The sequence below is a fragment of the Labrus bergylta genome, chromosome 21 (genome assembly GCF_963930695.1).
Source record: "Labrus bergylta chromosome 21, fLabBer1.1, whole genome shotgun sequence".
Lineage (NCBI taxonomy): Eukaryota > Metazoa > Chordata > Actinopteri > Labriformes > Labridae > Labrus > Labrus bergylta.
This window is the reverse complement of record NC_089215.1, coordinates 21,691,065-21,718,179: the sequence shown is the minus strand read 5'-3', so window position 1 is coordinate 21,718,179 and position 27,115 is coordinate 21,691,065. Positions and strand designations below refer to the sequence as shown.

The 27,115-nt window shown below is 39.7% G+C and overlaps 1 protein-coding gene across 1 annotated transcript; it reads left to right on the top strand.

Moving 5' to 3' along the window:
- The first annotated feature begins 4,994 nt into the window (after positions 1 to 4,994).
- On the top strand, positions 4,995 to 27,099 carry ace (angiotensin I converting enzyme (peptidyl-dipeptidase A) 1). Its single transcript, XM_020651411.3, has 25 exons — positions 4,995 to 5,625; positions 9,638 to 9,805; positions 9,901 to 9,988; positions 11,028 to 11,171; positions 11,254 to 11,445; positions 12,681 to 12,778; positions 12,943 to 13,112; positions 13,745 to 13,968; positions 14,076 to 14,220; positions 16,230 to 16,328; positions 16,850 to 16,972; positions 17,062 to 17,267; positions 17,715 to 17,851; positions 18,124 to 18,282; positions 20,143 to 20,230; positions 20,358 to 20,501; positions 21,067 to 21,258; positions 21,657 to 21,754; positions 22,134 to 22,306; positions 23,352 to 23,575; positions 23,670 to 23,814; positions 23,925 to 24,023; positions 24,264 to 24,386; positions 25,583 to 25,773; positions 26,546 to 27,099. Exons 1-25 carry the CDS (start codon positions 5,392 to 5,394, stop codon positions 26,743 to 26,745), a joined length of 3,864 nt encoding a protein of 1,287 aa, XP_020507067.1. The 5' UTR covers positions 4,995 to 5,391; the 3' UTR covers positions 26,746 to 27,099.
- Positions 27,100 to 27,115: the final 16 nt, after the last annotated feature.

Here is a 27,115-nt window from a genome sequence, read left to right as displayed (position 1 = left end):
CACAGTCAGCAGTCCTAGCTCCACGTATGAATCCAGCTGGGAATGCTAGTCGTGAAAGTTGATCTCTCCAATAAAAAAGTTATCACTCGTCTCACAAATACAGGATTACTTTTCAGCCGGCACTTTGGTGCATGTTGTCCCAACACTCTGTCTATCTTCACTGGCCTGTTATATAAAGAGGAAAAAATACAAAAGCTTTGAAATGATTATATTTTCATATGAAATCTCAAGTGATGTTCTTATTTATTTAAAAGTAGTAACAACTCACAACATTCCCATTGATGTATAAGTGGACAGCTGAGATAACTCAGGCTTCAAACACCACAGACTCCGATATTCAAAGGTAGAGCCATGGCATTAAGACATTTCTTGACATTGCTGTGATATAAATGAGACATCTTCTTTTGTCTTGACATGCCAATTCAAAGTCTACACAGTTTATTGGTTAAATTGACGTCTGATTAAGAATCATGATTGGCTGAGTTGTATCAGTGTCAATAACATGAACAGGAGAAAGAGTCAAAGATTTTAAGGGTGTTCAATGGAAGAAGGAAACCCCTCAGGGGAACTTAATATGCGCAGTGCACTAGACATTGATAATATTTAATAGAAATCTCATTTCTTATGAGCTTGAAGGGAAGAATTCTTCAAATATTTAGATATTTAAATCTGCCTGCATCGACTGCCTTTGCATTTTATTTGGTGAGACAATTAGAGTTCTTCTATTTAACAACTTGTTATTGACTACAGAGTTTAAACTGCTGATTGTTTGTATCAGTGCCAAGATGTTTTCTGGATATTGGGAAAGAGCACAAAATGCACAATAAAAGCAGAATCATCAGAATTGTAATAATAGCAAGGGGAGAATTACTGCATGTCATCTCTGATGAAGAGAATAAACATGTCTGAAACAGATTTAACATCCCACAGTAAACAAACACACACACAAACTGTATCACAGCATGCAGGCCCGACGATGTGTCTGCTGAAGATTGGATGTTTTTCGCAATCACAGCTTCTCCACACCTCACAGACTTCCATTAAAGGTAAAGCCAAAATCAATTATTGTGTGGGAGACGGCAGGGAAACTACATTGTCAAGAAAAAAACACACAAACACACAGACACACACACACACTGTTCTCAAACTTAACTAGAAGACTAGGCACTCACTGCCTTTTTATCAGTTTTTCATTCACTTGATTTGAAACACAGAATGAAATATTTTTATAGAATTGTATTTTGTCAGTACAGATATTTTTTACTAATCCTTTACATACATTGTTCTTTTCTGGTTTGACACACTCATGACCTGACATCATCATCCATGAGAGTAAGGACACACACCCTCCACCAACTGCTCACTTTATCACAGTACACTCTATCAGTGCAGAGAGAGTATATTCTGTCAATGAACAGCCAGACACCTGCAGACTGTTCACATGTCAGAAATCACGTTTCCAAAGACATCAGCAAGATTGTTGAATGACAATCTCAAGAAACCTGATGTCTCTTTTTAGACACCTCCAGTATAGTTACATATCTGTTGTCTGTATTGATACAGTAAGGTGTGTGGCAGATCTTATTGTGACCTTGAAGCACTCATGTTTTAGCAATCCCTGTCTCATTTTATGGTGACAATGACTCCCTTTAACTGACACGCACCACTCAAGGCCTAGATAAGCCTGAACACCACAACATAGTCAACCTTTTTTAATAATTTGCTTATTTTGCTACCTTGTGTTTCAAGTAGTCATTATTTACAATATTTACATTGTTACAAATTGGCTCCTATATTGGTGACCATTTTCTTCTGAAATGGGGAGAATGTGAGACAAATATTGTTATTGCTTTAAATGACCAGCAACTAAAAATGCAATGGAATGAAAAACCCAGAGAGACCTGAGCTGGATTTCAACATACAGAATAAAATTGGTTCAGAACAGCATCCACTTCCTTGCTGACATTCCTCTTTAAAGGTATAGCACAATGTAGGCTAGTTAAGAAGCTTTGAATGACTACTTAACGTCAAAGTTTACTATAGGGTTAGCAAGCTAACTGTACCTTTAAACACCATATAGCGTATTTTACATATAGCTAGCTAAACTTAACCTTAGTAAGGTAAGCTAGCTAACACCCTCAACCTCACTTTGAGTTTGAGTGTGAGGGTTGAGGGTTAGCTAGAAAGTGGTAACGTAGCCTACTTTCTAAGTAATAAAATATGTCTTTTTACGTTAAAGTAGGGCCCAACATCCCACCAGGTTTTACTATTAACCATCTTTTCAGCTGCTGATCAACCTAGAAGCAATGGAATGATAACAAACTCTTAGATTTACTACGTTTATATGGTTTTCAGACCATCAACACTGTAGCAAAACAATTTGACAGACTTCCTCTTTTCCTTCCAGAGTCACATAAGAGTAAAAAATATAAGCTGTTTATGATCTCCACCTTGGGACTTAAAGGGGACATCCACTTTTACAGTTTTTTTTAAACATTTATTTGGGTAACCTCAGTGTCTACCGACCCACAAAATGTGAAATAAACCCATCCAGTCCTTTATTTGTAGTCTGCATAAGTCTTACAACACAGAGAAAATTGCTCCATTTCAAATTTTCTCAGTTTGGGATGTCACAAGCTGGATTCTGGTAAAGAAATCCCCTCCCCTAATATCTCCACCGATGGACTCCAACCAATGACCAATGACCCCCTCCTCCATGGTGGGGGTGGGGGGGGGGGTGGTCATTGCATTTAAAGAGACACACACACCAAAACTGAGCGTTCTGAGAGAGCTGGTTTATACAGGGTCACAAACCTCCTCTGGTGCTTGATTCATGTTACAGATGTTTCATTTAGACCACAGGGGACTGTTTGAAAAGGTGGAGGAGGTGGATAATATGTCCTCTTTAAAGATCAGCAGTGAGCCTGTTTGCTTTTGTCTAAAACATTCAGATGGTGCAGATGTGTCATGCCTATATTAGCATCTTTACCCAAACTCAGTTTCTGATGATGTCTTCTTGTTCCTTTACTATCATACGGCTGTTGGTTGCCAATTCATTTTTGTTACTTTTGTTTTCTTGATTGAATGATATGTCATTACATGTATCTACCCCTGATGGTTTAGTGTGGGTGCTGTGGGTCTGTTGGAGGGGTGGCAGAGAGCCTTCATGTGTGTATGTTGTGTGTCTGTATCACGCTGTACTGTTTTGTGTTTTTTGTGTTGGACTCACAATGGTTGTTTTTTTATTCTTGTTCAAAGTGTAACCACCTTCAGTAATAATTCACGTTCTCAGGTGAATGATCCGCTGTTTGGCAGTGACAGAAGCAGCTGGTAAATTTAAACAGTATGTGAAAATGGCATTCAAAAGTTTCAAAGGGATGTTAAATGAAACAAGTGTAGCTAATGAATCTTTGTCTGGATTCTGAATATAAGGTGCCTTTTATGTGCTTGGCTAGTGAAACACAACACTAACCCTCTCTGAACAGTTTTTATTATCATAAACGACACATATTGATGCATTAACAATGTCCAATGTTCACACACACACAACTCTGTAGCTCTCTCTGAGTTCAAGATGCTAAATCTTCTGATACAGAGTCATAGATAGCAAATCGCTGATATGGCTGTTCCCTCTTGTTCGATTACTCCTTTGAAAAAGTTCAAGAAGAATTGGTTGACAGTTAAATTGGCACTTTTGACCTTTGTTTTGTTTTTAAGAACATGGGCGGTTCTCAGCAGGGGCCAACAGGGGCCAGTGCGACTGTAACACTGAACTTGGTCTCCCCTGTGGCCACCCCTCCAAAAGGAAGAGCCCCCTTCAAAACACATACACAGTATTTGACTCAACAACCAGACTCACAATCTAGTATTAAATATTGTTACAGAAACAAATATAAATATATATTGTATTTAATGATGTGTGCTATTATTTGGCATAATATTTATATATATTTTAAAGTGATCATCTTTGTCTATTTTTCACCACAAAACAACTGGCCCCAGTTTGGCCCCCTCAGTAAAAGTGGTCTAGAGCCGCCACTGTTTAAGAATATATCAAAATATGTTCTTCTGGTCAAACGAAATTGCATTGACTTCATAATTAGTAACTAAATATAGTTCCAGTTGGGTAATTATTTAAAAGAATGGGCAGTAAGCAGAGAGCATTTATCAGTAACATCGAAGTGCACTGACCCCCTAAAATGAAGATCTTCCAAAACCCCCCCTCTGGGTTGTTTCATGCTGTATTGCCTGCTTCATAGAGAGTCTAACTTGTTCATTTAATACACCTTAATTATATTTGAACTTTATTTTCTAACCTTACATAAACTCATTCCAACTGCTCGCTCAATGGATTCAGTGAAGCTTAATGTGTGTACTCAATGTTTACTTAAGTGTTTCTTCTTCATGAGAGGAGGTGTAACCTCGGCCAATGAAATAAGGCTCATCACATGCTATGCACTTTGGATTTTCTCTATGAAGATGCCAAGAATGGAGACAGATTGAAAACCCTTCCACTCTTTCCCAGATGTGAACCTCCTTATTCTTAAAAAAAGGCAGAATATTTGTCGACTCAAAGGGTAATTTGCACATTTATAGGCACAAGTTATTAGCTCTCTGAATGATTACATTTTCTATTTTCGTTTGTAATAGTTTAATTGAAGTTTTCTTTCTTCACACTGCAGAAAGACCAATTCAGTGTGAGCCCCCTTACATCGTTTTAGTGCCTCTATCTCACTCCTCCTTGCTTATCTCCTCTCGCCTATTCAACCGTCAGCCTTCAATCCTGTCAGCCCCCCTCCTGTTTAATTCCCCTTATCCCCTCTCTCTTTCATTCCCTCTGCCTTTATTTCACCCACTCCCTCCCTCCCTCCGTTGTCACTAAGCTGAAGGAGGGAACTGAGAGCAAAGTATGTGGAGTCCCTCCCCAACACTCCAGTGCTGCTTCCTGGGGATCTGCCTCTCCACAGGCAGGCAGACACTTCTGATCTCTGATCTGCTGCAGACAGAGAAACTTGGATTTGATCAGAGATACATAGTGCAAGACTGGCAGGCTATTAAACACAGAGAGATACAGGAGAGGAAGAGGAGATGGTAAAGAAGGGAAGAGGAGGGGGGAATGTGTCCAGAGCTGTAAAGTGTTGAGAGGGAAGGCAGCAGAGGAGTGTGGGCTGGGTTACACTGGTACTTAAAAGACGCTCACTTTGGCTCCTGTGCATTTCACCAGCAGGCAGGCTTGGAGGGCTGAGAGGGGGAGACTTGAAGAAGCGCATGAGACAACAGCTCCAGGGGAAAGGTGCACTCTCACTTCATCGGAGCAAGTGTATTTTTAGCTTCTAACTCTTCCTTTTTTAAAGGGTTTTTCTTGCACTCTGTCTGTGGTGGAAGCTCACCATGGGCACCGGCTTGCACACATATGTGTGGACTGCGGTTCTGCTTGTGCCAGTCTTTGGACTCTCTGTGGCTCTGCCGAAAAGCTGGATGCCAGGGAACTACGAAAACACCAAAGACAATGCGTTAAAGTTCCTCAGCGACTACAACACCACTGCAGAGCAGGTGTTATTCCTCAGTGTGTCTGCCAGCTGGAACTACAACACCAACATCACTGAACACAACTCACAGCTTCAGGTAGGAGTCTTGATCTCGTTCTCTCACGCTGGTATGAAATTTGGCTCCTTTGCTGGAACCTTCTCGTCCAAATTCCTGCCTGGTCAGGGTCATGAATTGAGGATCTGAGCCCTGCTTGACTTGGAGATCACCCCTATTCATCCCTCTCCAGAATTACATGCTCAGTTTCCTCCCAGCGCAGCCAACTCAGCTTGTGTTTTACTGGAAATCTAAAATAGATCCCAACACCTGCCGCGCAAACGTCTACAAGTTTTGAATACATTTCTATGGGGTCTTGTGCACTATTATGTTGGCTGTTGGTTTAACCGTCTGTTGCATTATATTTTCTGCTTAAGAAGTTTCTGTATGTGCTGCAGGATGCAGTATTTCACACACTTATAGTCTTTTACACATCACCTTTGCAGGCTATGGGACGTTAGTTTGATAGTTTAAAAGGCTGCCATGGTTTGACAGTCTCATATCAACGTATGCTTGAAATGCATTTGCATGTCAGTAAAGACAAGGTCGAGAGTATGCCAGTAATAAAAGCAGGAGAAAAGCACAGTCAGGCAGAAAGTGAAATGCTGCAGGAGCTGATGAAACTGCAGAGGTGTGACCTTCCTTCAGGCAAGACAACAAAGTCATGCTCATAGATTCTGCAAACATACAAACTACGTCAGTCATATTCAAATTCATGAGTGCAGAGCTCGTATTTTTCCCCCCTATGTGTGCTTGGACAGCTGTCACAACGGGATTTCAGTACACTATCCTCAACAAATGAACAGGTGTAGCCCCCCCCTTCACCCTACACCAGTGTCAGCCAGGGTCAGGCTTCAGAATGTGCTATGCTCCCCGGAAAGGATGAAGCAGGATTGTAGCTGCCATGTATGAGTTAGATTTTTTTGTCCTGGGTGGGATCAAAGTGGATCAGGGTCTGAGCTGCATCTGATGTGGCAGTTAAGAGGGAAGCGGGGAGATCCAGCCTGACAGAGAAATGCTTAAATGATGATGTTCAAATCATTCAGACAATGGATTAAATTAAAACGTGCACTCTGCTCATGGCAACAGATACTCACTCTTTCTCCTTTGCAGCCTCAGAGGTGAGGGTGATTGGTTCACATCTAAACATGGAGAGTATAGAAGAATAACTATCAGAATAATACACTGTTCTAAACCTGAATTGTTTGGTGGATGGGTGTGGATGGATATTAATGACTCATGTCCTTTGAACCCAAACTGCCTTAATGTGTCACAATCCAGGAATCCAGTTTCTGTGTGAGAAACATGTAATTACAAGTGTGACAACTTGAAATACCAAAAGTAAATTTTTGTTACCAAGACAGAAGAACTACACCATGCCTCCTTACAAATTGTAACACTGATAGCAGCTGTGTAACACAAAGAGAGGGCAAGATAATGAGCAGAAAAAAAAGAAGTCTTATCTTTACTGTCTCTCTGTGGTGGAGAATGTGATTATCTGAGTGTTGGCAGGCATGGAAAAAAAAACACGATTGAGAAAAAGACAGAGATTGAGAGGAAGAGCACAAAGGTCTGAGTTAATACTTCAACTCGCTGTCACCTGCTTTCCCTCAAGAAAGCCTGTTATTTCAGTGAAGGCTGTGAGAAAGACAGATAAGGGAAGGCTTTAATGAAAACACAACTGGAGGGAAACTACTGTGCTGTCAGACTTTACAGGATGTGTTATGAACAACTGGTGAGCTGTGCACTAGATTGTTGCTCAGTGTGTCTCCAGATACGGTCTATTTTTTTTTTTTTAAGTCCGACCAATCAGGATGATGCATTTTTAACCTCAAAATGACAGAAATAAAAGTGTTGCAACAATAAAACAGATTTTTCCCCAGGCAAATACAATATTTGAGTTACAGTGCATGTGATACAAAGTAGTGTAAGCATACATTTGTGTCATTTTAAATAGGAGCAAATCAACGAGAAGCACATCTACTATCCATTCAATTTCCAAGCATAGCCCTGACCCCATCCATTCTATCAGGGCTGTTATTATACACTGAAGGTGTGTAGTGTGTCCATGACCTTCCATCGTGCCATAAAGAAAATCTCCTGACACGCATTGAGGCCATATATAAGCATGTGTATAAGAGACAAAGACATTTCTTTCTTTTTTTATATATCATCCCCTGCCCTGTCCTCGCTCCTTTTTATTGTTCCCAGAGGAAAGATGTAGTGTTTCAGCTGTCAGTGAAGAGACCAGGTAACAGATCATGTTTTAGGTATATAAATTTAAAAACAAGAGTGTGCAGACATGCTAGCAGCTCTATCATGAGGCTCTGCTGCTCACGGCCTATAGTCAGTATAAAACATGAACAAAAGCCGCTTTCACACACGCACTCCTGAAAATGTCTAAAAACAGACAGAAGACAAACCTTCCTGAAATCTCCTGTTGAAATGAGATCGCGGAGTACAACATACCGGCAAATAGAAAACATAATTAAGCAGTTTCATTCCATGCATGGAGATCACAATGGTTGTGTGATATAAAAGTTTTTTATTTTTATTTTTTATTTTCTATTAGGTGCAATAGAGTACTGGTGACATATACATAACAAATGAGGCACAAAAAAACAAACAGACAAGGTCAGGACAACGACTCCAAAATACAGTAAAAAAATAAAAATAAAATAAAATAAAATAAAACAAATAAAGACAGCAAAATACTAAGACATCAATAGACACACATCAGACTACAACCAGCATATACATTACAAAACTATATCAAATACCTAAGAAAGGATACAAGAAGTGAAAGAAGCGATAGAGAGAAGGAGAGAAGGGGAGGGAGAGAAGGTGCTTTATATGTGATATAAAAGTTATCACCCCCCCTGACTCGTTTGTTTGAATTTTCCTGAATATTTCCTGCAGCTTTCTTACAATGGCTCAACCCCACTTAATGCAGATAATTCACCACGGGGCTGGCAAGAAAATTTCCAATAAAGTTGGAGGGAGAACTTTGTCTACTTGCATTCACACATACGGCTTATCCTGAATGCTGTGATTTAAAAAAAACCCATCTGTAGTCTCAATGATGTCTCCCATTGATTTCTGAAGAGGCTTTATGAAACTTAATGATTGCATATGGGAAATGCTGACTCGACCTAACTTCAGGGCTGATCAGGAAGCAGGCATAAAAAGGTAGAATTGAGATAGGTTTAATTAGTTGCTGAAACACAGACATGTCACTTGTCTTACTCATCATGGGCGGCAGGAGTTCAGTCTGTAGGGACTTGGGTTGGGAACCAGAGGGTCGCCGGTTCAAGTCCCAGCATGGACCAAATATGGAAGTTGGTTTGGTAGCTGGAGAGCTGCCAGATTGCTTCCTGAGCACTGCTGAGGTGCCCTTGAGCAAGGCACCAAACCACCAGCTCAGCAGCGCCTGCCAGGGGCTGCTCCGTCACTCTGACATCTCTCCATTAGTGCATGTCCATAGGATCTTGTTTGTGCATGTGTGTGTATTTTCAGCCTATGTGTGTGTTGCATGACTTACAGAGTGTAAAAACAGAATTTCCCCTCGCGGTATCAATAAAAGTAAATCTTAAATCTTATCTTATCTTAAGCATATTCCAAATTATGACAAAAACACGTAACAAAGCTGTCAGGAGAGGGATTAGCTTAAGCTGGTTAACGGTGAAAATGCTTCAGTCTATCAATGGGCTCTAATGGGGATACCTTGGTTTGGACAATCGAGGAACCGCAGTTTTTTTGTACCTCTGCATTAGTTTCATTTTCAGTGGATCTGGGTCAGCTATAAGAAAAGTAAACCAAGGTACAGGCAGCATTACAAGTTTGACTTTACAATGTTGTTATATTAAGATATAATAGTATATTAATGCAGAGATGCAGTAATGCAGAGAACATTTATTGAGACTGAGACTGGACATAAGAAGTTGACATAGTCTCCTACTTTCAAAAGTGAAGCCAATGCAGATATTCCTGTCAGAGTTAAGAGTAATGAATCAATTCATCATTATTAATGACCTCCCCCTACTCTACTCCGTAGGTTCAAGCATCCCTTGATGAGCAGGCCTTCTCCTCAGCATGGGGTGAAAAGGCCAAGACGGTCTTCACTGAGTCCACTCTGAACTCTCTCACTCCTAGTGACAAGAAACTGATAGAGAAGATTAAGATCCTGGGTGCTGCCAATCTTCCCCAGAATGAGAGAGAGGAGGTTTGTCACTGCTTATATTGTCTACTAGGAAACTTGTATTCATGTTTTTGGATTTTCTGAGCACAAATCACAGACTTCTCTGTTTCTGTCTCCAGTATAACACCATTCTCAGCACCATGGACAACATTTATTCCACTGCCAAGGTGCATCCACAGCCTAACGTTAGCTGGAGCCTGGAACCTCGTGAGTACATCCAGTCAAACAGAAGGCCCTCAAAATGCATGAACTCTCACATACAGATGTTTAGGAGTCACTTAAAAAATAGCAGGAAAGGAGAAACGCTGAGGAATATGAAACAAACAGCGACGTGGAGGCGGGAAGCTTAGAAAGAAGTGCTTCAGATCTTATCTGCAGTTTGGAAAGAAACAGGATGGGCAAATGACTTCAGAGGGCTCTCCAAAGGAAGTGTTATGGATGTGCCCATGAGTGTTGAGTTAAAAGCTATAGAAACAACATGTTTGTGTTTCAACGCTGCCGGCTTCTGTTGTGAACAATGGCTCTGTGTTTTGTTTGCAACAACTGCCAAAACTAATTGTGAGAAACGCCTGTGAAGAAATACAGAATACAACCAGAGAGCAAAAAGCTATTATTTCTACTTAAAATGATCACGCTTGAACATAAGCAAGCTAATTTTACTGCCGTCAGGGTGTAGATTTTTGGTTTCCTTGAGTCTAAGGTGGAGCACGGTGATTCAAAGTGTGTGGTTCATCTCTTCACAAAAACATGGTGCCATTATAACAACAAACAGTCTCTTTTCCATCCTTAAAGCCATCCTCTGTCTTCACCTTTATTTCCCATTTTGAAGATAAATGTTGTTTGAAAAGAGGGTTAGAGTATCAAGGAGTCGCCGTAACTCAAAGCTAATCTCTTGTTTGTGCCCGTTCTGGATTTATCCTGTCAAGAGAGCATAAAGTCATCAAAACATCGATACATCTTGATTAGTTTAGTTTAGTTTGTTTGCACATTTTTTGAAAGAAGTTTCAAACAGAATAAAAAAACACGTGCAGGTGAGGTAGAAACCCATGAGGGCTTTATCTCAAAACCTCACCTCAAGAGATTAAACAAAGTTAAAATAAAATACAGTAAAAATAACAAAGTAAGAATATTTACTATCACAAATAAAATTTAACCAATTGAAAATTGTTTTAGGGAAAAGGATTAGGTAGCAGGCCATCACTCTTTTCACAGTGATTGAGGGTGTATTGTGTTTTTTTTATAAAAGATCTCACAGAAATCATGGCTAACTCCAGGAGCTACAAGAGGCTGCTGTACGCGTGGGAGGGCTGGCACAATGCGTCAGGCGTTCCTCTGAAGAAGTATTACCCAAAGTTTGTGCAGCTCAGCAACAAAGCGTCTCAAGCTGATGGTAAGAAACTCCACATGACCTTGAAATCACGTTTATAATGCTAAAAGAAATGCTAAAGAACATGACATTTGTTTCTGTTTAGGATTTGCAGACACAGGAGCTGACTGGCGCTCTTGGTATGAGACTAAGACCTTTGAGCAGGATTTAGAGGGACTCTACAGAACCATTGAACCGCTCTACCAGAACCTGCACGCCTTTGTGCGCCGCCAGCTCTACAACCAGTACGGCCCAAAATACATCAACCTTAAAGGACCTATTCCGGCTCACCTGCTAGGTACAACATAATGTTTGTTATGCTGTGAGCAAACACAATCTGTTGGTTAAACCGATAATATTTGTTGCTGATGGGCACTGGTGGATCAGTGGTTAGTGCGTGCGCCCCATGTATGGAGGCTGTGGTCCTCCAAGCGGGCAGCCCAGGTTCAAATCCAACCTGTGGCTCCTTTCCCGCATGTCATTCCCTACTCTCTCTCTCTCTGATTTCAGACTCTATCCACTGTCCTATCGCTCGAATAAAGGCACAAAACGCCCAAAAATAAATTTAAAAAAAGTGTTTCTGTTGGGACTGTAGGAAAACTGTTCGTTCTGAGGAAGAGAACTTTATCTAGTTTTTATGTCTCACAGAGGGTGCAGAGATTTACATGTGAAGGCAAAGAGGGTGTGTAGTTTCTCAATGCCAAAAAATTGTCTTGCAAAGTTACCTCAAAAATAAGTTACGTCATGAAAAATCAATCTGTGATGATACGCACTGTGGAGGCATTTTAACAAGAAGGAAGCCAGGATCCTCAAGTCTTTACTTAAGGGGAAAATAGGTTTTCAAAGGTCAGTTTTCAGGAAAAATAATCATAGAACATGATGCCTTTATTTAATTCTGTACAAAAATCATCTTCTTTATAATCTGCATTATTACATGCAACAGAACTATTGGTTACTTGAAAGTTTATTATAAATTGATCTTTTAATATAAATAAAGAATCGGGTACAAAAGCATTTTATTGATTCAATTTTTTTAGTTGACATCATAAAGTAACATCCAGCCTAAATCTCTGATGTGGCTTTCACATGTTTTGTCATTGCTCAGTGATTTATTTAAATCTGCCTAATGCCTACATTTTCTGTGATGAAATCTGTTGTTTGCTGCTGTGCCACAGTTATAACATCATTACAAGCGGAGGTAGTAAATGATATGGTATTTAAGAAAATATCAACAAATAAAACCACAGTGGTTTTCTTTGCATGCTTAATGCACCAAGCACAAGGTGAACATTTTGTTCGACAATCTTACAGAATGTAACTTGCCACATACCCCCAACCAATGCCAGTGATTTTCTTACCGTCCCCTCACATTAACTGCCTTTGTTTAATAAAGTCTTGGAAAGCGATCATAGATTTAATCACTCCTGTGGGCTGATCTCATTACTGTGAATGAGGCATTTCCTACGCTGCCTCCGAGCAGAGTATCTCATAACAAGAATTGTTGCTTAAGTGTGTTTTCTTCCTCACCCTCAGGAAATATGTGGGCCCAGACCTGGAACAATATTTATGGTATGATGATCCCATTTCCCGACAAACCCAACATAGACGTGACGGATGAAATGGTCAAACAAGTGAGTGTGGGGTGAAAGACTATGGAAAGAAAAATCCTACTTCAGGTCATGCTAGCACAAATTGTTAGCCAAAAACATCAGAAATCAAATTACTCAGTTCTTAGGTGATATAGTTTTATCTAAAAAGTTGACTTCTGATCTCTGGGATTGTTCCCCTTCGACAGGGCTATGATGCCAACCGCATGTTTCTTGTGGCCGAGGAGTTCTTCACCTCTTTGGGTTTGAAGGAGATGCCTGAGGAGTTCTGGAACAACTCCATGTTGGTGAAACCTGAAGGTCGAGAGGTTGTGTGTCACGCGTCTGCCTGGGACTTTTACAACCGCAAAGACTTCAGGTAAAATGCATTAATTCAATTAATACAAGTGGGCTATTAACTGTAGTTATACTAGTGTGGTTATACTGTCTTCATCGCAAAATGAATGAACATTTATTTACTTTAGATTTCAAAGAGACAGTGTTACACCTAAAGTTATGAGGGTGGAAAGAAAATAATCTTCAGAAAAGGTAAAGGGGTAATAATGGATTTGAAGTGTCTAAAAATGTAAATTCTGGTTTGCGGTTTTTGTTTTGGATTTTGAAAAATTCAAAAAATCTGAGAATTGAAAAAGACCAAGTACTTTGAGTTTTCTGTTGTATCTTTCATCACAAGAAGTACACTGATTTACACAAGTCTGTATATAGCTGTTTGCATCGCATGAACAGACTGACTTCTAGGGTTTTTTAAATTGGTTTTATTGGAAGTTTATTGGATATTATGTGTACACAATGAATACATATTATATTTAAAAATGTGAATTGAACCATAAGTTTCATGGTTAATGACAAATATGTTATTCTGCATGACTCAACACATTTTAGTTTTAGTGTGCACTGTATTTAGAGTGTTTTTACCTCACTGGTTGCCAATGTCATTAAACATGAAGATACAAAATCATTAATGAATGATATTCCTGTTTTATCTCCAAGGATCAAGCAGTGCACCACAGTGACAATGGAGCAGCTCTTCACAGTGCACCATGAGATGGGTCACGTCGAGTATTACCTGCAGTACAAAGACCAGCCTGTGGGCTACCGTCGCGGAGCTAACCCTGGTTTCCATGAAGCTATTGGCGATGTTTTGTCTCTGTCTGTTTCCACACCAAAACATCTGAACACCATTAATCTGCTGAAAAACGTGACCTCTGACATCGGTAAGGAAATGGATAACATGCCACCTAAATATCCTCACACAAAAGCAATAAGATGAATCATTCATCCTCAAATGTTAAAAAGAGTTGAACACCCTGTCTTCCTCCAGAAACTGACACCAACTACCTGTTAAAGATGGCTCTGGAAAAGATAGCCTTCCTTCCCTTTGGTTACCTGATTGATCAGTGGAGATGGGGTGTGTTCAGTGGACGAACACCTCCAGAGCGCTACAACGCAGACTGGTGGTACCTCAGGTAGGCTATGGTTTATTTTAAAAAGAAGACTTTACAATTTTCAGGAACAATGTGTAAAAACGTATTACTGAGAGTTAGATCGAAAAAATGGATACCACTCTCATGTCTCTAAAGTAAATATGAAGGAACATCAAATAGCAGGTTAGCATACTTAAGCAACACAATTGGAAACAAATACCGTATTTTCCGCACTATAAGGCGCACCGGATTATAAGGCGCACCTTCAATGAATGGCCTATTTTAGAACTGTTTTCATATATAGGGCGCACCGGATTATAAGGCGCATAGAATAGAACGTGTTTACAACTGAACAAGGCTGGGAGATATTGTGAATATATAAATATAGTATATTAGTGCATTCACAATAACTCAACGTTGTTCAAACGTTAATGTGCATATTCACAATATCTCCCAGCCTAGTTCAGTTGTAAACACGTAAAAGAAACACAGTCTGATACCGCTAATTCAAACGTTAGTGCATAACTCAACATTGTTCAGTTACGTATAACACGTAAAGCTCACTTTTTCAGTTCATTCCCCGTCCACGAATCCCTCGAATTCTTCTTCTTCAGTGTCCGAATTGAACAGTTGGGCGAGTACGGCATCCAACATACCCGGCTCCCTCTCGTCATTATCCGAGTCAGTGTCGCTGAGCGCCGTGTACAACCAGTATGGATCAACCAATTAACCAATTGATCCATATATAAGGAGCTCCGGATTATAAGGCGCACTGTCGTTTTTTGAGAAAATTAAAGGCTTTTAAGTGCGCCTTATAGTGCGGAAAATACGGTAGCTAATGTCTTGGTTGTTTGATCTGTAAAAAAACCCATAGTGAAACAACATGACAGGGCGAGGTCTTATAACTACTTGACTTGACTGTAACTGCGGTGGCCGGACTATAAAATATGCTTAGACATAAGCCTGACAGCTGTCAAGCCCGATGTTCAGAAGTTGGTGTCAGAGGGAAAATGTACTTTCTTATCCAAGTATTTCAGCCTTGTGGTTTTATTTTTATGTTTAATCAGCCACAATAATTTATATTCTGGGGGCCCGAATGGCAGTTGATGATCACTTTTTTTACAGGGTTTCACTGTCTCACTAGCGTTATGCTGAATGCCTTCATTTTTTGCTATCTGTGTCAAGCTGCAAAACAATGTTGACATCAAAATAGGGTTTAAGCTAGCTGTTTTCTAGCTTCTAGCTTCTTAAAGCTAAGCTAATCAGCTTACAATAGTCAATTATTTGACATGTTGAGAAAATCACTCGCATGAGATAATGGATTTTTTTTTTGTCCACTTGGGGAAAGGAACATGTAGTGAACAAAAATTCACATATTAGAATGTAAGTTGACGCGCCAATGTACATTTACTAATTTACACACTATACATTTTTTAACATTATTATTGGATATAAATCTAAGATTCACATGATTTGTTGGCTCCATTTTTGTTTCCAATTTTTGATTAATACTTGCTAATCAGTGCTCCACAATGTTCTACAGCTAGCCAACATGGTCAGTTCATTGTTAGATATTGATAGGTAGTTTATAGCAGGTACAAACATTGATATCGATATAGCAATATATGATTGTGATACGATTATCAAATGGCTTGTGAAAATATCAATAACTTAATAAAAAAATGTTATATATATTATATAATCTAAATAGATTTCCCTGTCCCATGATGCTAATGTGAACAGAGGTTAATTTGCCTATGAAGAAGTTGACAATTGTTAAATATTTATGAGGCTGTTATAGCTTCTTCTAACTGAACAAATACACTGAAACCTTATGAGAATGAGCAACAATAGATAAAGTCCAGCTGCTGTGTAGTAACGCCAGAAGACTGTGGTCGGGTCATACTCACTGGTTTTCATACTGAAGTGTATTTTTGTGATCTGATGAGTTCCTGGAAAAAGAGCACACATACCCAGGCTGATTAACTCAAAAACTCATGACTGTGTTATGTAACCCATGTTCTCAATCTGTCTCTTATTTCCTTTTAAAGGACAAAATATCAAGGCATCAGCGCACCCACCAGGCGTTCAGAGGAGCACTTTGATGCTGGGGCAAAATACCACATCCCTGGAAACACACCTTACATCAGGTAGCATCCTGTCCCAGCACCAATAAACCATGTACTACACACAGAAGAGATACAGACATCACTTCTAGTTATTTCACAACTTGTATTTCATCTTTTTGAATGCTTGGTTAAAACTTACAGAACAAAGACATCATAGAACGTGCCCCTGTTTTATTTTAGAGCACAATATCACATGGGCCAGCTTTCATGTATTAATGCACCAGGGAAATAAGTGAATAATGTAAATTGTATGACCATGCAAGAATGGCCGGTGAGCTGGGAATTACAGTATTTCATGCTGTAACCTGGACTGAATTAGAGGGTCTGGATGTGATTTAAACAATAAGAAAATCCTACATTAACAGGAAACAAAGACAGGAGGCTCCATAAGAAAAGCCTCTGACCTCAGATGTTTTGATAATTTAAAGATGTGAGAACTGACCAAAAAGTATGATACAATTTTTCATTTTGACATTTGAATTTGTTGTGTAAATGTAATTCACAAAAGAGATGACAAAGCATGTATTCCCTCCCCCCTGCAGGTATTTCGTCAGCTTCATCCTGCAATTCCAGCTTCACGAAAAACTGTGCGAGGCAGCCAATCACACCGGTCCTCTGCACACATGTGACATCTACCGATCCGCAGAAGCAGGGGCCATTTTGGAGTATGTGATTTGTTTACAAAGGGCATGAATACTGGTTTATATGATGACGCAGTGAAGGTGATCTATTGGCTTCATCTTCCATTCTCTAGGAAAATCCTCCAGGCCGGCTCCTCCAAACCTTGGCCTGAAGTGCTCAATGACGCCATTGGCACCAACAAGTTGGATGCCAACTCACTGATGAAATACTTTGACCCAATCATCCAGTGGCTGGTGAAGCAAAATGTGAATGAGACCTTGGGATGGCCTGACTTTAACTGGGTACCACCTATCCCTGAGGGCTACCCTGAGGACATCGGTAAGATGTTTGCTCCAATTAATAAAACTTAAATCAGAATAACAAGGATGAAATCAATACACATTACGGGAAAATACAATAAGCCTGGAAATAATCAGAAAATGAAAGAAAAGCACAATAAAAAAATTAGACCCACATCTACATTTGAATAAATAAACATGTTAGAAAGAGACGACAGGTTAAACACTGGAGATACATCTATACAATTGTGCAGAACGAACTAGATCAGGTGCAATGTTTTATTTTGCTCTGGTCAAAGGTCATGCAGTCTGATTAAAGACTTCCTCTGGATGCACACAGATATTACTGTTTTCTTTATATCCAAATCAGCCTGTTTGCACATTTGAACTCTAGGTGCGATGGTCTTTGTCAGACTTCATAATCTAGCGAATATATCCTTCATTCCTTGATTTCAGCTGATGTGTTTTTTTATTTTTTATAACTCAGACAAGAATACAGATGAGCTTGATGCAAAGGCATTTCTGAATGAGTACAACAGCACAGCTGAGGTTGTGTGGAACGCCTACACTGAGGCTTCCTGGAAGTACAACACGGACATCAACGAGGCCAATAAGCAGGCCATGGTGAGACCCGGACAGATCTACTTTGATTTAACGCTGTCAAGCATTTTGTCATGTTACATTGATATTATGAATTAGGTCAGGGAATCATTAAAGTGATTGCCTTATTCGAAATGTGTTTAATCAATAACTGATTAAGTGACTGTTTAACTCATCTATGCAGGGCTACCTTATTACCTATGTACCGATTTTTGACCATCCGTCCAATCACATGGCTTCCTCTGACACACAATGTAAAAAGACAGTAATGTAAATGTTTTCATCACTCATCTTAGCTCGAGAAGAACCTAGAGATGTCAACTCACACCCTGAAGTATGGACAGAGGGCCCGTCAGTACGACACCACTGACTTCCAGGACAGCTCGGTCAAACGCATCGTCAAGAAACTCAGCGACATCGAGAGGGCTGCACTGCCCTCTGCACAACTGGAAGAGGTATGAGGAAGAAGAAGATTCAGTCTGACAAATGTTTATTTAAAACAGAGCTGCTCTGGAGGCAGAAATAGTTCATTGGTTGAATTAAATCACAGTTGTCAGTTGTTCTTCAGTGCAAGAACGCCAAAAAACAATACTCTAAAGATGAATGCAAAAACTCTAAACTCACAAAGTGTATTTGTCTAATTTCTAGTCAGAAATATGTCATTACACTTGATATAAACAACTTTCACCTGACAAGTCCAGATAAACACGTTATTTCACAAAAGCAAAAAAGGAGTGCAGTAAGCACTGAATAAAGATATCATTTTAAGAAACCTAACAAGTATATTTTGCTTTACAAACAATTCAAGTCTTATTTTTTGCTTTTTATTTCTTGAAATTAGACCTTTATCCGGGCAAGCTGGACAAATGTGGCTTATAATGTAATGAGATATTTTTCAATAGAAATTAGACAAATACACTTGGTAAGTTATAAATTTTTTGCACTGTAGTTTGGAGGTTATTTGGAAAGCTCAGCCACATTCTGGAAATCTGTTTCTTCTTCAAGTCAATTTTTCTAGCAAACGTTAAAGCAGGGTTTCTCAACTGGTGGGTCAGGAGTTGGGACCCTTTCAATAGGTCACAGAGCCGTTTTCAGTGGGACATGAATGTGAATGTGTGCCTGGAATTTTTTTTTCTATGAAGCGCTTTTTAAACAAGTCCAAACTGTTTACTGAAATGAATCTGATTGGTTGGAAAACATCAGAAATTTGTGATTGTTCATGAGGAAGTTGGTGTTTGGCCTCGACTCCCGGGGCTAGAACCACTGTGCTAAAGTACGCCAGTTGGCACTAGGTCAGCTAACGTTAAACTGCGAATGAGAGAACTGATGGTTTGTTGCAGGATTGACTCTCACCCAGAATACACAAAGTAAGATCTAAAAAATTAACAGTATGTATCCAAGAGCAACTCAGCTGAGATGTAACTCTTAAGCTCAGGGTGGGGAGCTCCAATATTAACACAAGACATTCTGCCAAACCCTAAAAATGTCACTGCTTCCAGGATGATCAGCTACTCAACATGAAAGTCAATGGATAATTAAATAATCCAAAGGGACATGAGCTAATTTGATGTTAAACAACATAGCCTACTTGATAACTTAATAGTTAGCATTAGACAGCAGCTAATGCTAGCATTCAACTACTTCCTATCTAACAGTAGTGTCAGCCAGAGAGTTGCTAAGAAGTGGTTTTAAATAATCTGGTCTTGTTATACTTCCAAATTGTAAGGTTCCTAGCTAGGTGCAAAGTGGCTAAGCTAATAGCTAATAGGTCATCAAATGTCCCTCCAGATTTTCACTGTTCACTGTCGTTTCAGCTGCTAATCACTTTAGAAGAATTAAAATAAATTAGTTTTTTAGATTCCTACAAGTCAAATATGAATGTGTTGGAAAAGCTACACATTTTAAAATGTTTGTAACATTCTGTGGACACAAGAGGTGAAAAAACTCTGGATTTGTTTTTAAACCTGTTTTTATACTTGAGAGGAGCAATTTCACAAGCGCCGGCTGCCATGAATATGTTTGCTTGTGTGCTTGTTTGTTTAGCCTTTTGAGAACTGTATGTGTTGTTATGAAGACTCCTTTTGGACCAGACACACTCAGAACTTGAGCAAACTCAAAGCTTGTCTGCTCAGAAACACGTACGTAGTGTTACCATCGCCAATACTCAATTTGACCTTCAGGGTCACTTGTTCATGTTCATAGGATTTTCCCTCCAACTGAGCACCCCATAGAAAGCTAGCATCATCATTAAACAAATACGAAATGCTTATGGTTTAAGAGTGATCTAATACTTGATGCATGCCTTTACCCTTTAGTACAACAATCTTCTATCCAACATGGAGACCAAGTACAGTCTGGCTAAGGTCTGCAGAGAAAATCGGACGTGCCATCCACTGGATCCAGGTTAGAATACAGCAGCGTGCTTAGGATAAAGAATATATGGCACTCCTAGTTTAAAGACATTGATAATACAGTTTCTGTAACTTGTGAGAAATAGTCCATTAATTGCTTGTTTTCTTACTGGTTTCAGATCTCCAGAAGATCATGGCAGAGTCCAGGGATTACGATGAATTGTTGTTTGCCTGGAAAGGATGGAGAGATGCTGCCGGCAAAGTTCTGCGCCAGGATTACAAGAGATATGTTGAACTGGCCAACAAAGCTGCCACCCTCAACGGTATGAGCTTGAGGACTTGGATTTTGACCATCTTTAGATTCTTTCTTAGCTCGATCGCTTCTGCAAAGTTAGGCGGACTGGAGGAGGTAGAGGCACAATTTCATTCTGTAGAGCAGTAACACAATTTGCCTACCTACACTCCTGGAGAATAAAGACGCAGCAGTCTAAAATGTGATTTACAGATGCTAGTTTAGGGTTCAAGCTAAGAAATAGTTTGTTGGATAAACTTCAGTGTTGACTGATGTTGTCACCTCAAAGATGAGCTAGGTTTTTCCCCTGGTTTCTTGTGTTAAAGCATGCTGCACTTAGTTACATTTATCTCAATCAAGATCTTTTGTTGTTGTTCTGTTCTTTCTCTTTTTGCTAGCATTGGATTTTGGTAAACATGTTACCTAAGGCCAGCAAATCTAAATACTAAAAAGTCGTTTCTAAGCTTCCTCTTTTAATGTTAAACTAACTATTGGGGATATTTTGAAATTCTAAAAAAAATCTGATTAGTGAGAATTTGGAAATGATGGAAGTACACCTTACCGATAAATATTTTCATCCCTGGTAATGCCTGCAGGTCACACTGATAATGGGGCTTTCTGGCGCTCCCTGTATGAGACTCCAACCTTCGAGGAGGACCTGGAGACTCTGTGGAAGGAGCTGGAGCCTCTCTATCTGAATGTGCACGCCTATGTCCGCAGGGCTCTGTACAAAAAGTACGGCTCCAAGTATATCAACTTGAAGGGACCCATCCCTGCTCATCTGCTCGGTGAGTTACAAACAGAACTTTTAGTTTTCTATTTTATGAAGCTATACTGTGTGTATGCAAATATTTTAACTCTGATCATGGCTGCCTTTTGAGAGGTTGAGGCTAAAGTCTCCTCAGTCAAAATAGTCGGTGAATATTCCACTGAGGAATGTAAAGGATTCAAACACAGTAGACCAAACTCTTCTTTTATGTGGAAGCATACCACATCGATATTCTGCCGTTGACTGCAGTTGTATTTGGATTTTAGGTGGGATTTAATTTTCTTTCAAAAGCATCAAGCGTGAGATGGCGAGTGGCAGCTTCATACAGTCACAAATCCCACTCGCTCCAACTCTGGCAGATAAGAGCTCTGTGAAGCCAGAAATAGGATGTTTGATATCTGTCTTCTCTCCACTCAGGAAATATGTGGGCACAGACGTGGTCTGGCATAATGGATCTGGCCATGCCCTACCCACATGCTACGCAGGTTGATGCCACTCCTGCCATGGTAGCACAGGTGAATAAACACATGAATGCTGTTACATATGAGAGACCACAGCACACAGAAATACACGTGCGCTCTTCCAGCACTCACCATGCTGCTTTAGAGGTCAAGGGTCAGTTTGTATATTGAAGGCTAAATATAGATGCTTTTAGATGCATTTAATAAAGCAGCCATTCATTACTGACATGAAGTGTGCTCATAAATACTTTCAATGAGTTTTATCCTTCTTATAACTGTATTGTGTTTACACTAAAGTGCAGTCATCCATTTTCAAAATGTAGCTGTTTCCAAACATGAAGTATTTCATCGCCTCAAAACTATTTATACTATTCGGTATTTCTTTGCAAAATATATCCACATATTCACTGTCGCTTTGTTTTTTTCTGTTCAGGGCTGGAACGCCACCAGAATGTTCCAGGAATCCGACAATTTCTTCACCTCGCTGGGTCTGCTGCCGATGCCAAAGGAGTTCTGGGACAAATCCATGCTGGAGAAGCCGTCTGACGGACGCCAGGTGGTGTGCCACGCGTCTGCATGGGACTTCTACAACAGGAAAGACTTCAGGTAGGAAAAAACAAACTGCAGTGACATGATGTAATGTGGCCTAGCACAAACTTTATGAAGGAAGTTCAAAACTTGGGAATGAGTAAAGTAGCGATGCAGAAACTATCGTAAAGAAATTCAAAATTTTAAAAGACATCAAGGTTTTTGTTTTTTTTTATATTTTTTTGTTGGTCAAAACATTGGAGGTTTGCCTTCCCTGATTCAGTTATAATTACCTGTGGATGATTTACCATTAACAGTCTTGGTGTGATAGTGCTCTTGTTGATGTAGAAGACCATCTTTCCTCTCAATACACAGCATTAAGTAACTGTCATCCCTGCAGGGTAAAGTAGAGAAAATCACACTGAAAAAATCAAAAAGGAAATAGTTTCAAGATGTTTGATTTGTATTGCTCTTATTTATTGATTCTACTGTGTATTCAGAGGTTTGAAACTAGAGAGAGCCGGTATGAACTAAGGGGAACAGTTGTGTATAAAAAACCGAAAGTAAGGACAAACATAAAGAACAGGTGTATTTGGGTAAAAGGGCTTAACTTGTGGAATTAAAATTGTGTAGTTCACTTTCCAGATTTAAATTGTTGTTTAAAAAAATGGTGTTTAACAAATATAAAAGGTCGGTTTGATTATTTTTTGTGAGTGTGACTTCTGTTTTGTTTTTTGTTTGTGTCATTTGTTTTGTTTTGAAAGAAATTCTTGGAACAAATTTTGTTCTGATATGTTTTGTTTTGTTGTAACCAAACTAGTAGTGTCTTAAATAATGAGATTTGTAACAAGGGTAGGTATAATAAGCTAAAGCTTCAGCCTACACCTTTTTGTTCAAAATGTTTTTTCTTGTGACCGAAATAAATGATTACTACTACTACTACTACTGTGGAGGCAGCTAAATATATGCAGCACTAGAGTCCAAGACAAATATTCCATATTCCCAAGATATTCATACTTAAGATTTAAAAAGTACATTTTCAATAAAATGAAGTGCATGGAGGCCAGGAAGATATAATATAATATATAGATATAATAAGATGTTATGATGTCTGTACCTCAAGGATCAAACAGTGCACTGTGGTGACGATGGATGACCTGATCACGGTGCACCACGAGATGGGTCACGTCCAGTACTTTCTGCAGTACAAAGACCAGCCTGTGTCTTTCCGCGATGGAGCAAACCCCGGCTTCCATGAGGCTATCGGCGACGTGCTCGCCCTGTCTGTGTCCACGCCTGGACACCTGAAGAGCATCGGCCTCCTGGACAAAGTAGAAAACAATCACGGTGAGGGGGTCGAGACCACTAGTGCTGTTTAGTTACATGAACAACTAGTTTTATAAGAAGCTCATGATTTCACTGTTTTTGTACGTTCATCTAGAGAGCGAGATCAACTTCCTGATGAGCATGGCTCTCGACAAGATCGCCTTCCTGCCTTTTGGCTACCTGATGGATCAGTGGAGGTGGAAGGTGTTCGACGGACGCATCCCTTCAACTGAGTACAACAAGGAATGGTGGAACCTCAGGTAAAGTTCACCTGCATTTTAACTGCAAAATGTAAAATGATTTTTCATATAAAGTTATTTACTGTGTAATAAAGGATGGCATTAGTTTATTATTGGTTGTTACACTGCAGAATGAAGTACCAGGGTCTGTGTCCACCTGTGACCCGCACTGAGGATGACTTTGACCCAGGTGCAAAGTTCCACATCCCTGCTAATGTTCCCTATGTCAGGTAAATCTTCATGATTCATCAGAACAAACAGGAGAACTGATACTTTAGAAGCACAGACAAATGCCTTCACACACTCCCATGTCCCATGAAGAGATAAAAACACTTCACAGCCATAATGTGCTTTATGGCTTAAAAATGATCATTCACCATTATGAGCAACTGATGTGAGTCCGTTTTGACTGTTTTCCTGGTTCCTGCTCGCTCAGCCTTGAAATAAAGAGCTTAATGAATTTCCATTAGGTACTTTGTGAGCTTCATCATCCAGTTTCAGTTCCACAAAGCTCTGTGCAAAGCTGCTGAACATCAAGGGCCTCTACATACCTGCGATATCTACAAATCCCAGAAGGCAGGGAAGCTGATGGGGTAAGTACACACAACGTCATGTCACCACTGATTCTGTTCAGACGAGCTGCTTGTCAACAGGCAGGGCCGGCAACTGCTTGGGGGGACCCCAGGCCAATAATGGGCCCAAAGGGCTGACAAACTTTAAACCCGAGCAGTGGCTCCAAATGTGCACATTTTACAGTACGAAACCTCCCTAAGAGGGCCCCATCTGACAGCACTCACTCTCATTGCACTGATAAGCTTTACATGCATTGTTCCTGTGAAAACCTTTGTAGCCAAAGTCACAGAAGAACGAAGAGGAATTATCCAAATGGGAGCATAAAACAGAATGAGGAAAAAACAAAGCAAGACATCCGTACACATTTTTGACATCAGTAAGAGGCAAGGATAAAGTGTCCTCTTGAAATGCTGATGATGGTAACTATCCATAACATGAAGGTGAACGCTGATTGAAGGGCCACATGTACATTTTTGCCTAGGGCCCAATCAGACTCTGGAATCGCCACTGATTCTGTTCCCACTAAAATATCCAGCATCCAAATCCCATGGTATGTTTGTAAAATGAAAAAAAAACAACAACAATAATTACATAGAAATTTGAGTCAAATAACATTCATAATTCATTAGAAAAAATACATGTATAAGTACAGTATATGTGCCAACGGTAGAAGGACAGCACTTCTATGGCACTACTTGTATATATTCACTGTTCAACCCTCAAACACAGAATCCCACAGGAGAGCTACTCTGACACAAAGTTAGAACAATTATGAGGAAAAATCAAAGAATATAAGTATGTAAGAAAAAAAAACTTAAATAATGTGCAAGCTTTGGTAAATAATGTTTTCGATTCAGAATTTAAAAAAGTGAATGAACTGAAATGGAAAAAAAATGATGTACTTATCTAAAGTATTTAAAAATAGAGGTTGGGAAGTGAAAAAAAGTATACTTCTTAATAATCTGAAGGTCAAAGTGTGTTATTCAGTTTTGTACTTTTTTGTTCCTTATTGAATAGACATGATTACATCTTACAAACATGCAACAGCTCATTTTTTAATTGAAGCTTTATTTGGCTAGGTCAGTTCACTGAGGTCAGAGATCTCTTTACCCGTAGAAAATATTTCAGTGTTTGTCCAAGAAGGCAGCTGGAAAAATGTGCAGTTAAATCCATGTATGTTTGGATCCTCCTCTCTGACCTGCTCTCCTGTACACAGTGATGTGATGAAGCTCGGCTTCAGTAAACCTTGGCCCGAGGCGATGGCCATGATCACTGGCGAACCCAAAATGACCGCCCAGCCGCTCATGGAGTATTTCCAACCTCTCATTAAATGGCTTGAAGAGGAGAACAAGAAGAACAACGACGTTCGCGGGTGGCCCGAGTACGACTGGAAACCTTCAAGTACCGGTATGTCCAACACACTCATGTGAACAGAACAGAGCAAGCACTTTCATACCCCCATAGATACACAAATTAAAGTACACACATGTACGTAGGAAAAATGTGTGAAATTAGTTTTCCAATCTCAAAGCCAAATGTGTTTTGAACGCCTTCCCGGGAGAGAAACAGCGGTTGCAATGTCTCCACACAGAGGCATTCATGTTGTTTTTCTGCTCTGCTGAGGCTGAGGGGGGAATCAATCTGCAGCTCCTCTTGTTTTACTGATGAGATCCTGCTGAAAGGACATGTACAGATTAGATTGATGAGATTCTCAGCAACACAGAGAAAGAGATAGTAGGACACACAGAACACAGCTGTTTGCCGCACAGAACAAAGAGAGAAATAAGAATATAATGGAATGATGCAAAGGAAGTGACTTCATGTAGATTATGCTGTGTAAAACGGGGATAAGGTTCACCCTGCATGTCACTGTTTTGATAACTATCACATGGTGTTTTACAAAACAGAAATGTTGAGTTTCAACAAAGAGCGTGTCACACTTAAGAAGCATTAAATCCCTGAGTTTCATCCAGTTACAAAGCTGCACCAGCTGCATTTCCAGACCTGTCAAAGTCCATCTTGAGAAACAGAAAAGGAGCTAATAAAAGCAGAAAAAATTGGCAGATTTCAGCATGTAGGAACAGTGATTTCTTCTTTGAGCAGCATTTGTGTCGTTTCCTCAATTTGACTGAGGTTTTAGTGTAAATCTTACTAGTTTTTGTATTTGTTTACCCTACAGGTACAGGTGAACCTCCAGCTACTAAAGTGGACTTCCTGGGTATGAGTGTGAACAGCCCAGCTGCCGTAGCGGGCCAGTGGGTCCTGTTAGTCATAGGCATTGTCCTCTTGTTGGCCACGATTCTTTTGGCCTACAAATACAGGAAAGCAAAAAAGCCTGAAAAGTCCATTTCCATGTCGGAGCTCAGGCATAAGGACTAGTGGACAGTGACGGTTAACTGTAGCTAACTGTAGCTAACCCAGTGCCAACCTCAATGTGAACATCAGTGTTTGTGTGTACTGTACATCTGATTCAATCTGCCCTTCTTTTTTTGGTCTGCCTCCTTATCTAGTCTTGTATATTTATTGTATACACTCTGAGTCAAATTATTTTTGTCTATGCAAAAGATTATTACACTTTTGTAATTTATTTGCAATATTTGAATGTTTAGGGAGGAAATGTTGTAAATGAATGTTTGTAAAGTCATTAATTGTGTCAAGAATTTTTAAATATTTGATTTATTTTCCATCTTTTGTTGAATCCTCTGCATTTCTACAATAAAGACATTAAACATGTATTCTGCTTTTGTGT